The 14,862-nt window shown below is 47.9% G+C and overlaps 1 protein-coding gene across 1 annotated transcript in view; it reads right to left on the bottom strand.

Moving 5' to 3' along the window:
• LOC135892780 (junctional adhesion molecule A-like) overlaps positions 1 to 14,862 on the bottom strand; it is a 92,200-nt gene that overhangs the window by 49,550 nt on the left and 27,788 nt on the right. Inside the window, exons 2-3 of the mRNA XM_065420578.1 lie at positions 12,161 to 12,220; positions 2,950 to 3,063 (exon numbers count right to left, since the gene is read on the bottom strand). Coding sequence (XP_065276650.1) covers positions 2,950 to 3,063; positions 12,161 to 12,197 — 151 coding nt within the window. The 5' untranslated portion in view covers positions 12,198 to 12,220. The remainder of the gene's footprint in view (positions 1 to 2,949; positions 3,064 to 12,160; positions 12,221 to 14,862) is intronic.

Genomic DNA, 14,862 nt, shown 5'->3' on the forward strand with positions numbered 1-14,862 from the left:
TATGTGGCTCAATGCCATCACCTGGCTGCTGTATAGGAAACAGATGGAAATTGAAAACCATACTGCTATAGCCATGGGATGTACTGAAATGCAGATACTTGCTTTGTCCACCTTGGATCACGAAATGTTTTGGGTAATAGCGGGAAACACTAAGGTTTTAATACACTTCTAAAGCAAAGAAAAAGATCATTGATACTTATCAATATGAATGGATGCAGTATGTTTCTAGCATGGTAAGGCCAGACCTTTTAATTAGAGAAATTGTTGGTAAAATTGCACCCCAACAGTCTCTGGAAGCAAGGATATGGAAAGTTAGTCCACTCCCCATATTGCACATGGGATCTTTCTTGCTACCCCGGATCTCGAGCCAGTGGGCTGGGGAGGGAGGGAAGCTATTGGACACCAGAGGTTGAACCGAATGGACTCCTCAAAAGTGGGTATGTTTGTCCTTACCTATTGCCCCAGAGCCCTGTACCAAAGATATATCGCTGGGATCGTGTATGTGGGATAAATTGGATAATGAGACCAAGGTACTGTATAATGGGCAATGTGTATGTGTGAATTCTTGGGAAGAGGTCTTTTGGGAGATGAATGTAAATGCAATGTAAGTACTGTGTTTACCAATTATCACACTTACTATCTACCACAGCCAGAAAAATGTCATCTTACTGTGAGCACTAATGGCTCCTCTGGGAGGGGGAGGGGACGGAGCGGCTGCGTTGGTTGGAGCCGTTAGGGAGCAGCTCCGGCAGGGGAGGGAGCCAGATTAGATTAGATTAGAGAAAGGGAGAGACTCAATATATTGTTAGGAGGATGGATTAGATGGATAGGGAGATTAAACAGATTTAATAGATGGGTAGATCAATTAGATGGATTGGGTGATTAAATAGATTAAGTGGAGGATACGTGGCTAAAATGGATGGAGAGATTAAATGGATGTAATAGATGGATAGGTTTGTATTGGCAATTGTAATCAGTCACCCTGAAGAAAAAACGGTGGGATTTTTTTATGACTAAAAAAATTTCCCAAATTGAAAATTTTTTGGTTTTGGAATCAATAAAATTTCATTTTCAAAAACTACTTAACCTGCAAATGGGAAACTGAAACATAGTTTAAAAATGTTTTTTTAAAAGGAAAATAAAAAACGAACAGAATGAAAATGAATTCAAAATTCACCATTTGGGGTTTGTTTTCAATCAGCTCTACCTGTAAAGTTCTTTAGAGGGGCGGGGTTCTGCAGGGCTACTTCCAAGACTGCGTGTACGACTATTGCTTCTTCAAAGGCCAACAAGCCGTGATATGCCAGCTTATCACCAGCTATACTGCAGCCTGCCAGGCCACCGGGGTCACTATATATGCCTGGAGGACCAACTCCTTCTGCAGTAAGTGGAAGCAGCTTGGGACCGCCTTCTGGGATGAAAGTTAATGTACGAGGGAAAGAAAACAGGGTCTTTGCTCAAGGGAAAGCCAAGTTGGTTGGTGTTCAGGGAAGGGGATACGAGATGTTTCTCCCCTAGGGGGTGCAGGCTTTGATCCAGCCCCAGGGTAGGGGGACTGGCCAGGTCAGGGTGGGCATGGGAGAGGATATGGGGCTTTTCCCCTCTAGGGGGCACCAATTCTGATCTGATCCCAAGACAGGGGAACTGACTGGCTCAGGAGCAGGGAATTGGAATTCAGGGCCTGTCCCCTGGAGGGTGCAAATTCCAATCCAGGCCCTGCCTAGGGGTAGAAGTTGACTCAGTGTGGGTTGTCCAGGGATATGGGGCCTGTATTTCATGAGTGTGTGGGTCTCATGCAGGTCCTTATTGTACAAATGAGCCTGTCACAGAGCTCATGCTAATATCTGGAGTTGCCAGTGTCAGAAGAGGCCAAGAGCTGAAGGGGCCATGGAGACTGAACTTTCCTCTGACAAGGGGTCCTGCAACAACATACTGGCAAGGCACAGTATGAAGGAAGCTTGCCTGGCAGCTTCCCATACTGCACCCAACAGACTCCATTCTCCAGGGCTGTCATCAGGCTCCCTTCTCCAGCCCTTACGTTGTTACATAGTTCAGAATCCAGCTAGTTTTCTTTTATGGGATGCTACCGTCTTGTTGTTTCAATGACAGGTCTCTCCTGTGCCCAAAACAGCCACCGTGAGGTCTACGCCCGGGGCTGCCAGTCGACCTGTAGCAGCCTCTATGCCCCAGTTCAGTGCTCGGCCCAGTGCTGGGACGGCTGCGTGTGTGATGAGGGCTTTGTGCTCAGTGGTGATGAGTGCATCCCTATGTCCCAATGTGGATGTGTCTACCTGGGATTTTATTATAAGGCTGGGGAGACCTTCCACCCAACGTGCCAGGAGCAGTGTGTGTGCCAGGCCAGCGGAGATGTGGTTTGTAAAGTTTTGTCCAGCCTCCCTCATGAGGAGTGCAAGCTGGTGAACCTGGCAACCCTACCTACAGCGATGGCTCATGTCTTGCAAGGCAGGGCCCGGCTTCCTGCTCCAGGCATTGTGACCTGGTGCATGGGGTAGTAGAACCACTCAGGTTTGGCCCCTCCATTAGACAAGGCAAAACCTGAGTGGTACCACTACCCCATGCACCAGGTCGCAACACCCGGAACGGGGGATGCAGAAGCTGATGTTGCAGGAAGGGTGCAGGGCAGGCTCACTCAAAAATATTTCCCCCCCTTCCCCTCTGCCCACTGGGGCCTCCCATTCACATCGGGTATTTCTGTTTTTGCACCCTTGGTTTCATGCTATCTGTGGGTGCAAGTGAACCCATCAACCCATGCTAAAGCCACCACAAATGCAAAACAAGATAAAAATCAATCATTTAAAGCACTCTGATTTAAAGCAATCCACCCTGCCTCAGATGCTGCAACCAGCTGGTATAACCTGTGCTTATCCAACACCTGGCCCAGAGACCGTAAAGGGGCCCTCAGACATTCCGTACAATGGACTCACGTACCTGTGAATTTCGAATCATAGTAGAACAGCACTATTGAACGGCCCTTTTCAAACTGCCACTCGACCCTGGGTGTTCCGCTTTGCGATACGTACGCAGTACAGGGTATATCAATTGCTGGAAAGAAACAGCAATAAGACAGCATTTGCACTGCACCCCAAAGGTAATGTCATGTAATAAGATCCTATTTGTAAACACTTGGCAGAGCTAAGCCACGAACATATTTGTTTTAAAATGGACTGGGAGCCAGATTTTCATTTATACCCAGGACCAATTACAACGTAGTGTGAAGGGATCATCCTTCCTGAATCCCAAGGGCTGGAAAAAATGCCTAACAGTGAGAGGCTTAGAGAGCTGTTTAGTTCATTGAAAAGAAGATTGCCAGCTAACATGATTATGGCATACAAGTACGTTCTCGGAGGGGAAAAAATACACTAAAGGGCTCTTGGGTACAGAAAGGCAGAAGAACCACCAATGGCTGGAAAAAGCCAGACCTGTTCACAATATTGTATTGTTTTTAAAAGAGTGATTAACCATTGGAACCATCCAGGGAAGCGATGGATTCCTCAACTCTTGATGCCTTCAAATCCGGCCTGGCTGCCTTGCTGGAAGAGATGCCAAACAAGTGATTGGGCTCAATATAAGGGTAAGTGGGTGAAATTATCTGGTCTGTGTGATGCAGGAGGTCAGACTAGATGATCTAATGGTCCCTTCTGGCCGTAGAAATCTACCATTTCTTGAGGGCTACCATCTTAAAGTCACATGGGTCTGAAAATGCAGCCTAGTGCTGACATGCAATACTAAAATCACTGGAACAAAAACATTAACGAGCTTTTTCGTTCACTTTGTGCATTTGGCAGCACTTTGGGTATAGTCCGTTTCAATGCTGCCTTGTCTGGTCAGTTTATGTGGGTCTTTCAATCAGCAAAGGGGCAGAAATTCACTTATGAAAGCTTAAAATAGGAAATTAATTGTGAAGCTGCAGAAACTAGCAGGGACAAGAATTGTATCTGAATCTACTGGGAACTCATTGAGATTTACTAGATTACAAATCAGTGTTCCTGTAAGTGTCAATCCAAAATTAACAATAAATTAGAAAACTGACATCATAGTGACAGCCCGAAGGAGAGTGGAGCTACATTTCGCTCCTTCTTGAATGCCTGGGAGACTAGAGATGGAGTTATCACGGGCAACTGACATTTAAAAAAAAAAAAAAAAAAAAAAAACCCAGGGGTAAAATTTTCAAGTCACTTGGGGCCAGATTTTCAAAGGTATTTAGGTACCTAAAGATGCAGGGAGGCACCTATTGGGATTTGTAAAAGTGAAAGCAATGGGAGTTATATTTCTAGCCCACCTAGGTGCTTTTGAACACCCACTAGGCACCTATCAATAAGCACCTAAATACATTTGACAATCTGGCCGCTTAGGCACTTGTTTGAAAGTTTTACCCTAGATTTAGTAGTTCAACTTGCCAGAGGCCATTCCCGATTCTGTACTAATTCAGTCATCTTGTTAGGGCTCAGTCATTATCTCCACCCTGAACCTCATCTTTATGCTCTGATACAACAGCTATTAAGCCCCAAACTTTCATCTACATTTCATCTGAGACATGGACACTGGAATCTCTGGAACAAGAAGTACTTGAATTTCAAAGATTCAATACTCACCAAAACTACTATAGTATTGCTTTGAGTGCAGAAAGACTCCAAGTGTATTTACTACTGGAGGGAACAGTTTCTTACCCTACAGTAGCTGTGATTCTTCGAGATTTAGTCAGTGTGGATCCCACAGAAGGTGCACATGTGTCTCATGTGCACGAGTTCAGATATTTTGAATAGCAGTATCTGTTCAGGGCTGTAGTAGACAGAGAGAGCCTGGAGCACTGGGCCTGGTGCAAGATCTGTGTCCTGACCCAGAGGCTGTGAACCAAAGTCAGGCCGTGTATTAAAGCAGATGCTTGTAAGTTCACTATTCAGTACGTGAACTTGTCAAAGTTGTTGCTAGTGTACTAGGCACTAGATATTTATGTAAATATATTCCAGCTAGTACAGATAAACCATCTGATCTTGTACTAGATTGGGGTGTGACAGAATTATGAATAGGGATATTTTCTCCAAGACATCAGGAACAAGGGGAGGTAAAAAACAGAGGTCATGGAACATAAGGTGGTACGTAAGTTATTTATCTCAGCCTACAAATGTCGGGGTACCTCGCCTTAACACTTTGTGTGGCCTGGGGGATAGCAGAGACTGCTGCTGCTGACCAGGCACTCATGTGTTAGTGTACCTGTAACCACAGAGCTAGGGCACTAGGACTGTGCCCTGAGGGCAATAAACCTGGCCGAGTGCCTTTGTCACCTTACCATGCCAGTGGTCATTCTTTATGAAAAACATCGAGGTCCGCTGAATGAGCATTATCTGCTGTTAGTACTGGTAACACTGAAGCTCCAAGGACTGAAGCACTGAGCAGCCTGAAGAACGTTACCAAGGCAACGACATTTCAGCCTTCGACATCATTTAACAAGGGCCACGCATGACCTTCAGCTTCCTCACAACTCAAAGCCCTCTCGCGGTCCCTTCCAGTCCTAGAATCTATGAATTAGCTGATGACTCCGAAACTGGCAATGGAAGGTGGCTCGTGGGATCCGCCCTGACTGCAACATCTCGAAGAACCACAGTTACTGCAGAGTAAGGAACCAGACTGTTTTCTAAAAGTATCTGTCGGTGTCGATTCCACTGTAGGTGACTGGCCATCAGTGTCCCCTCTGGATAGTGGGAACGAAGAGAGCCAACTGCATCAGTCAAATAGGGATTGTAATACTGCTCTCCCAAACTTTACATCTGCCCTGGCAGCTAAGTCCAATGCATAATTCTTGACAAAAGCCAGTGTTCTGTATCAGGATCTCCTAGACTTGTCTAAGACAGTCCATCTGTGTCATTCACCCAGCCAACATCCGGGCAGTCAGGTGCAGGGACTTCACGTCTGGACAGAGTATCTGGCCAGGATGCTGGGAGATCAGGTCTGGACAGGACTGGTGGCTGAATGGACACTGGCAAAAGGTCCATTGGCCAAAACTGCCTGGGCCAGTTGGGAGCTACACGAATGATTGTGGCTTTGTCTCTTGATTTTGGAAATCATGCCGAGACCAGGGGAATCAGAGGAAAGGCAAACAGGATACCTGGACTCGATTGCAGAAGAACAGTGTTGGGAAATATTGCCAGGCTCCTGCCCACTTTAGAACAGAAATGCTGACTCTTGGTGTTTTCCTGGGTGACAAACAGGTCTATCACAGGAGTTCCCCAATGGTGGAATCTTGGCGCAATCATGGATCTCTGCAGGGACCACTCCCGACTAGCTATGGATTTTCTGCTCAGCAAGCCCACCAGGTTGTTGCCTACTCCTGGGAGATGGAGAGCCATTGGGGTTATCCTGTGTCGGCGGCACCGTGTCCAGAGCTTGAAGGCATCCCCATAGGGGAGACACGTGTGCACCTCTTTGCTTGATGATGTAGTGTGTCGCAGGTCTGGTCAGTCAGGATGTGCATGGTGGAGTTCGGGAGAGCAGGTAGGAAGGTTGCACAACCTTCTTGTTTATCAGGTGTTTTACTGGGGAAAAAGACCAACTTGAGCCTGAGCTAGAGCAGCCGCAGGTGAAACCTGGCAAGCGATGTCATGTATGTGTACGTTAACATATGTCCCCACAGCTCCAGACACATCCGCATTGTCACAGTCTGGTTTGATTCTATCCCAAGTACTAAAGACTACCCCTGTCTCCAGGAAGGCTCACTCTGACTGATCCAGAGTCAGTCAAGGCTCCTGGGAACTCTATTGCCTGTGGTGAGATAAGAGATTTTTTCCCCTAGCTCATCAGGAGGCCCAGCTGAGAGAATAGGGATAGTGTGTAGTCCAGGCTTTCCGCCATTTCCTCCTGGGATCTGCCCCCATCATCCAGCCGTCGAGCTGAGGGTAGAGGTGAATGAGCTGTTGCTACCGCGAGGCACTTTGTGAAGACTCGTGCCACGGAGAGTCTAAAGGGCAGAACGTTGCACTGATAATGATGGGGCCCCCACTGTGAGCCCTAGGTGCTTCCTGTGAGCTGGATGGATAGCGACGTGGAAGTACATGTCATGTCAGCAGAGAGCCACCAACCAGCCTTGAGCCTCAAGAGATGGGATGATGGAGGCAAATGTCACCATCCTGAATAGGATACAGTGTTGTATATGTCCAATCTTCTCATGTCTAGGATGAAGCTTGGATAGGACGAAAACTCCTTTCTTCTTCAGAAGAAGAAAGAACAGGAGTATAATCCTCTTCCCCAGTACTCCATAGGTACCTACATGCCATAGAAGAGATGAAGCAACTAGTACACTTCTGTTTGTAATAGGTTCTCATGACAAGGATCCCTGAAGAAGGATAGGGCAGGGGGTAATGCGTGGAAATGGATAGGGGAGCCATGGACAATTTCTAATGTCCATTTATTGGCTCGGATGGCTGCCCAGGCCCAGTGGAAAGGCAGTTCCTGAAGGTGGACGCAGGCTCCACACTGACTCCAATGCAACTCCCAATGCTCCTGTCAAATCTGCTGCCTCAGAGGGAGTCTGGTGCACAGAGGTGATGGGTGTCCCCAGGAGTATCTGAGATTCTCTTTGTGGGTAACTCTGGCTGTCAATCCCACTAGTAGGATGGTGTCCTCTGCCTCTGCTTGGGCTGCTACTTGTAAGGGTTCCTTTAGGTGTGTAAATCCCTAAGAATCACAGAGCTTTCCTTGAGGGACTGGAATACTTCGTTTGTTTTCTGCCTGAAGAGCTCCATCCCATTAAAGGGCAGGCCATCTATTGTGGCCTGTACCCACGAGGCTGTCTCAGTGACGACCGTGGCCATACCAGATGCGTTCTTGGCCGCCTGTAGGAATGCTCTCACGACCATCTGGCCTTCCTTGATTAGTTCTTTGAACTCTTCCTTGTTATCTTGAGGGATCTTGGATAGGAAGGGAGTGACCCTCTCCCAATTGAGATAGATGTATTTGGTGAACAGAGCCTGGTATTTGCCAGCTGGAGGGAGGCTGATGAGTATGCCGTATGTCCATGGAGATCCAACTTTTGGGGTCTTTGTCATTAGGCATGCCTTTCGTGGACTGTGATTTCTCCTGTGCTGAAGGAGCCAGGAACTCTGCATTTGAATGGACATAAGTGCGTTCAAAACCCTTTGGGGGCACTGGTATCTGTTCGCCACCCTTTTCAAAGTGGGAGGAAAAGTGCCCGGCATTTGCCACAGTCCTTTAGCCAGTTCCAGGAGCCCCTTGTTAATAGGAAGGGTGATTCTGGCCAGCATCATGGTGCTCAAAATAAAGACTTCTCTTGTATAAATGTAGTCCCAGTATCCAAGGTCTCTGCATGCAGAAAAGGAGGTCTTGAAAAGTTTTAAATTCAAATCAATCGCTGGGGCCGGGGCTGGTGTCACTGCCTTGTCCTTGAGTGGAGATGGGGGTCGTTGCGATCCCTCCCTTGCTTCCTGCTCTTGCGGGCCCATGTGTGGTTCTGGTGTGGGTGGCCTGGTTAACGATGCCACTGGGGAACGGGATCGCCTCCTTTCTGGAAACATGGGAGAGGGAATCTTGCTCCCAGACACAAGAGCTGATGGTCCCCAGTAAGGCTAAGGTGACGTCGTATGGGTACTAGGCTCCCCAGCCACCTCTTTTGGGTCTGTGACATTATCTGATTAAAATATGACCATGTAAACCATTGTTGCTACCACTGTTCTAGAACTGCAGCAAATCTTATACAAAGTATGACACATGGCCAGAAAGGGTTAAGCAGCTTGCAGGCTATATAATCCAAAGCCAACCTTTAGAGAGTTAGAAGAGTATGCAAATGGTAATTAGGGCCATTCCATGGTAGATAGATTTGCATTTCAAAGTTCTAGCCTATGTTGTTAGAAATTAAAGGTGATACTAATTTTATGTTTACTTATATCTGTTTACATGGCTAACATTAAACAAGTCAGTTCCTGTCTGTCACTATAGCTGAGGGGTAGGCAACCTATGGCTTGCGTGCCAAAGGCGGCACGCAAGCTGATTTTCAGTGGCACTCACGCTGTTCGGCTCTTGGCCACTGGTCTGGGGGGCTCTGCATTTTAATTTAAATTTTAAATGAAGCTTCTTAAACATTTTAAAAACTTTATTTACTTTATATATAACAATGGTTTAGTTATGTATTATAGACTTATAGAAAAAGACCTTCTAAAAATGTTAAAATGTATGACTGGCACGCGAAACCTTAAATTAGAGTGAATAAATGAAGACTCAGCACACCACTTCTGAAAGGTTGCCAACCCCTGCTATAGCTATTGATTCAGAGATCAAAAGGGGATATTAACATTTAGATGAGTCTTGGGTGAAATAATGTCACTGTCTATATGTCACTTTAAAGTTTGTGATAGACTGCCTAATGGATAAACTGCCTTATGTAAATCCATGTAGCTAATTACCTGTAATGCTTAGGAAATAGCTCCACTTCAAAGTATCCGTGATTGCCTATTGTTCACCTAAGGGCCCCGAACTGTAAAAATGCCTTGGGTCCCAATCCTTTTTTAATCTCAGATCTGCTTGATGCTTCATGCAGGGGAAGCTTAAGCCCAAGACAGACCCCAGTCCTGACTGGACCACCCTGAATATAAACATTGGACTAGAACCTATGCACAAATTCTGAAAGAACTCTTTGCAACTACAAAGCTCACCATCTCTGCTATGAATCTGAATCTCAAGAACTGTACTCATGACTGTTTGGATACTGATCTTTTAACCAATACACTCTCTCTCTTTTCTTTTTTAATAGAGGTTTGTTTGGTTAATAAGAACTGGCTGTAAGCGTGTATTTGGGTAAGATCTGAAATATTCATTAACCTGGGAGGTAATGTGTCCAATCCTTTGCGATTGGTAGAACTTATTTATATGATGAATAAGATGTTCAGTAATCCTCATCATATCTGACTTGCGCCTCTGGGTGGAGGCCTAAGGCTGGGTTGCTTTAAGGAAACGGAGTTGTTGGCTTCTGGGTAACCAGTGAGGTGTTATAGAACCTGTTTTGTGCTGGTTTGGTAAATCTAGGTATTGGAATATCCACCAGCTTTGGGGGTTGTCTGTCCCATTCTCTGCAGTTCACCCTAATTGAGTGACCTCAGTTGGCTCCCCCCCGGGACTCCGGTCACAGGCTCTCACTCCAAAGGAAGAGGGGGATCTCTACTCAATTTGAGCAAGGCGGAGTACATGGGTTAGGTGAGGAGGAGTATCTCTTCGAACAGCAATGCCGTCAGGCGATGTGCCATTGGGGCTGGTTCCATTAGTCTCTTCAGCACAGGGAAGATGTCTGGAGGTGATCCAGATTACTCCAGGGCAGACACCTGTGCCAAGACTGGTGCTGGGTCCCTCATTCCCTGTGCCATTCACAGCCTATGTAGACAATTCAGATGCTTGGTCCTTTGAACCGATGTTTTGTTTCCTCCTTCTGGGACCTTCCTTCACGTTTGGTGTTACATATGGGCTCTGTCCAGTCCCACGAGTGCGTCTCATCTTTATGTACAGGCACGGATGCCAGCTTTACTGCCTGGGAAGCCTGCGCCAGAGTGACCGATGCGGACACCAGGGCCATCCGTGCCAAGAGCCTCAGTACCGCGGCTTTCGGTACAGAGGCCTTTGCCAATATTGAAGTGGTTGGCATCAAAGTCACTTGTGCCAGCTCTGCCGATATTCTCTTCGCCTTCTGTCCAGCGCTCAATCCTGGAGCATGACCTATGCTCAAGAGAGCGCTGGCCGATACCGGCTTAACTAGCCTGACACTGGTAATGGCCGTCACTTCTGTGTCTGAAGTGACCCACGTGGACTGCTCCAGCATACGCCGCCTGAGCAGAGCGTCCCTGGATTTGCGGGTCCTGGATGAAATGGACTTGCCCACAAAGCACTGATCCGGGAGGTGGCTCTCCCATAGGCAGAAGCTGCCTTGACTGTGTCCATCCTTGACAGGCATGAGTCCATCACAGGATAGGCAGATTTTGAAGTCCACCTTGAGACGTGGCAGCTTGCATGAGGTATGAGGGGGTCCTCACTTTTTTTTTTTTTTAAATGTCCACATGAAAGGAGTGTGAAGATGAAGATTTTTTCACAAATCTGATTTAAAAAAATAACGTGTTCAGTTAGGGGAAACAGTGGGCCAGGCGCTCGCTCGGTCCCGTCTTGCTGCCATGGGCATCAAAGGGAAGTGAGGGAGGATTGCGTCTGCTCTGCCTTTTACGCCCTTAAACAGGAGCACGAAGGGGGTGAGAAGGAGGGGGGGAGAAGATAAGTGGCTCCAACAAGCTCAGCTATTCAAAAGAAACCGAACTCATGCCCACGAGACGCACGTGCAACTGCAGTGGAATCCACACGGACACCAAGTCGAAGAAGAGCTGACCTTCCATCATCTTAGGAACAAGCGGTCATGACTAGATCACATTCAATACGTGCAAAGAGAATCACATCTAAACCAGTAAAATAAATAAAATATATATATATGAGAGAGAGAGACAGACACACACCGCTTGTGCTTTACAAGGGACCGTTTCACAAAGCTGAAAACAACTGAACCAAACCAGCTGGCAGGAACCAACCCAGTCTTTGCAGTTTGTGAGCTCCGAGCCATCAGTGCTCCTAAAGATCACTACACTGACTTCTGCTGGAAGGAAGCAGGGCCACAGTAGCAGTTTGTCAGGGTGAGCGCTTGAGCACAGACACTACAGCGAGGGAGGGATTCTCGTGTCACTGTAGTTAACCCACCTCCCCGAGAGGCAGTCACTAGCTCAACGGAATAATTCTTCATTCACCTAGTGCTCTACACCGGGGCTTAGGTTGGCATAGCTGTCTCTCCGGGGGGTGGATTTTTCATACCCCTGAGAGCTGTTGCTATGCCAATGTAAGTTTTCAGTGTAGACCAACCCTCAGCCAGAGATCATTCCCCAGCTGGGAAAGGCCAGTGGGTGGAACTACACCTTGACTGCACAGGCAGCAATCAACAACTTCTCCAGCACTGGCAATTTTTAAATCAATCGTTTTTTCAGAAGATCTGCTCTAGTTCAAACAGGAATGAATTCAGGGAAGACCTATGCCGTGTGTTATCAAGGAGGTCTGACTAGATCATGGTGACCCTTCCGGCCTTTGAATATATAATTTAGCACTCTGCACTTACGGTCATTCTCAGGCACTTGAATGGTTTGTGTGTCCATCACCTGGGCTGATATCAAGGACCCTATGGGAAGGAGAAAAAAACGATTAGGAGAGAGGTTTGTTTAGAAACCACAGAACCCAAGTGATCCCAGAGACAGCAGAACAGCTGCCAAGCTCAACCCCACAGAGATTCATCTCTCCTATGAAGGATCAACACCTTAAGAACATTCTTTTCTACCTCATTTTCTTGGAGAACTCTTAGCCTTACAGTAGTTGCCAAGGGTCTGCACCCCATTACAGGAAAGGGGTTTTAGTCAGACTGCTTCAAGCTTTGCTTTCTGGTTGGTTTTTGTTAAGACAAAGTCAAATGTTTGTATTCGGTAAGGCCTTACGACGCTGAACAAGGATCACTAGGACAACTAGGCTACACACTGCACGCGTACAGACTAGTCCCTGCCCCAAAGCGCTTGCAATCTAAAAAGAACAGGAGTACTTGTGGCACCTTAGAGACTAACAAATTTATTAGAGCATAAGCTTTCGTGAGCTACGAAGAAGTGGGCTGTAGCCCACGATAGCTTATGCTCTAATAAATTTGTTAGTCTCTAAGGTGCCACAAGTACTCCTGTTCTTTTTGCGGATACAGACTAACACGGCTGCTACTCTGAAACCTTACAATCTAAAGATACAGATTTCTTCCCCGCTTCCTCTTTAAACAATTGCCCCCCAAATCGCATCCCCAGTCTCAGCAGCACTCCTCCTCCCCACACAAAACCACTCAGCTTATCTCTGATCCACCGAGAAAGAGCCAAAACTGACTGAAGTGTGCACAGGCTGGTTCCTCTTCCCCAGACAGCTTTGCACTTTGCCATCGGACCAGTCATTTTTGCTTATGCCATCACAGTTTCTAGCGCTGTTTCAGAACTTTTATAGCACCTATTGCCCTTGACATGAGTGCAATTTTAGATCTATAAATACAGCGTGATTGCCATTGGGGCTGGAAGCCACAATGCCCTAGTCTTGCCAGGACCACCACCAAACACGCAGACAATTTTATATTACACTCTGAGAGCCCTGAGGTTCTGGCTCCGACGAACAGCAAGTTTCAAATGGGATGGGGACCTCCACTGGGAAAACTCCGTGCTGGTTCTAGGCCAGAAAACAAAAGCGACCACACACGGCTAGGACGGGCTAGGACGGGGAATCTTTCCGGGAGCTGGGTCCCTGACAATTTAGAGGTTTAAAGATTCTCACCAATACTCTGAATTGTACCTGTGCCCCAAAAGGAAGCTGGTGCACTGCTCTGAACGTAGTTCTGGGCAGCAGCATGTTCCCCAACTGGAGTTTCTGGGTGAAATCCAAGAGCAGTCCTACACTGAGCTCCCTCCAGCCAGGAGAGGCCAAGGGCACAGACGCGATAAATCGACCCCCGAGCGCTCTCCCGTCAACTCCTGTACTCCACCGGCGTGAGAGGCACATGCGGAGTCGACGGCGGAGCGGCAGCAGTCGACTCACCACAGTGAAGACACCACGGTGAGTAGATCTAAGTACGTCGACTTCAGCTACGTTATTCCTAGCAGAACCGCTGGCACTTCCTGTTGCTCTGCGGCGCGAACAGGTCTATGTGGGGCGAGCCCCCCCTCTGGAAAATCGAGTGTGCGATGTGCAGCCTGAGGGACCATTCGTGATCGTGAAACCAGCGGCTGAGGCGGTCAGCTAGCTTGTTTTGTGCTCCTGGAAGGTGCGACGCCTCTAGGTGTATCAAGTGGGCGATGCAAAAATCCCACAGCTCGAGGGCTTCCTGGCACAGGGGAGAGGAGCAAGCACCACCCTGTTTGTTTCTATAGAAACATCGCTGCAGTGTTGTCCGTCAGCACCCACACACATGCGCCCTGCAGGTGGGCTAGAACGCTTGGCATGCCAGACAAACCGCCTTCAGCTCCCTTACATTGATATGCAGCGATAATTCTGTGTGGGACCATAGGCCTTGGGCTCTGATATTGCTCAGGTGCACTCCCCAACTGAGCGCTGAGGCGTCCGTGACTAGGGATAGCGTAGGATGGGGTTTGGCAAAGGGTACTCCCGCACAAACAACGTGTGGTTGCAGCCACGAGTGGAGAGATTCGAGGATGCGAGGGGGGAGCACAACTATCGTGTCCTGCGGGTCCATGCCCAGCCTGTGCACCCGCGCCAACCACGCCTGGAGGGCTGGACCATGTATCTGCAGGCTGCCATATGCCCCAATAGTTTCATGCAATTTCTGGCCGTGGTTGTGGGAAACCGGCGAAGGTTTTCGATGATGTCCGTGAGTGCTTGGAAGCGCAGCTCCGGCAGGAACGCCCTCGCCTGCATGGAGTCCAAGAGAGCCCCTATGAATTCTATTCTCTGAGTTGGGGCCAGTGTGGATTTGGGCACATTCAATATGAGGCCCAGCCTGTGGAATGTGGCCTGGGGCAAGGACACATGCTCTGCGGCCTGTGCTTGGGACTCTGCCTTGATGAGCCTGTCGTCTAGGTACGGGAATACTTGCGCCTGACACTGCCACGACTGCCATACACGTGGTGAATACCCGGGGGGCCGCCGAGAGCCCGAACGGGAGCACCCTGAACTGCTAGCACTGGCCACTGACCATGAATCGTCTGTGGGCCGGGATAATAAATATATGGAAGTACGCATCTTTCAAATTGAGGGCTGCGTACCAGTCCCCCGGATCCAGGGAAGGAATGA

Source organism: Emys orbicularis, chromosome 20 (genome assembly GCF_028017835.1).
Source record: "Emys orbicularis isolate rEmyOrb1 chromosome 20, rEmyOrb1.hap1, whole genome shotgun sequence".
NCBI classification, from domain to species: domain Eukaryota; kingdom Metazoa; phylum Chordata; order Testudines; family Emydidae; genus Emys; species Emys orbicularis.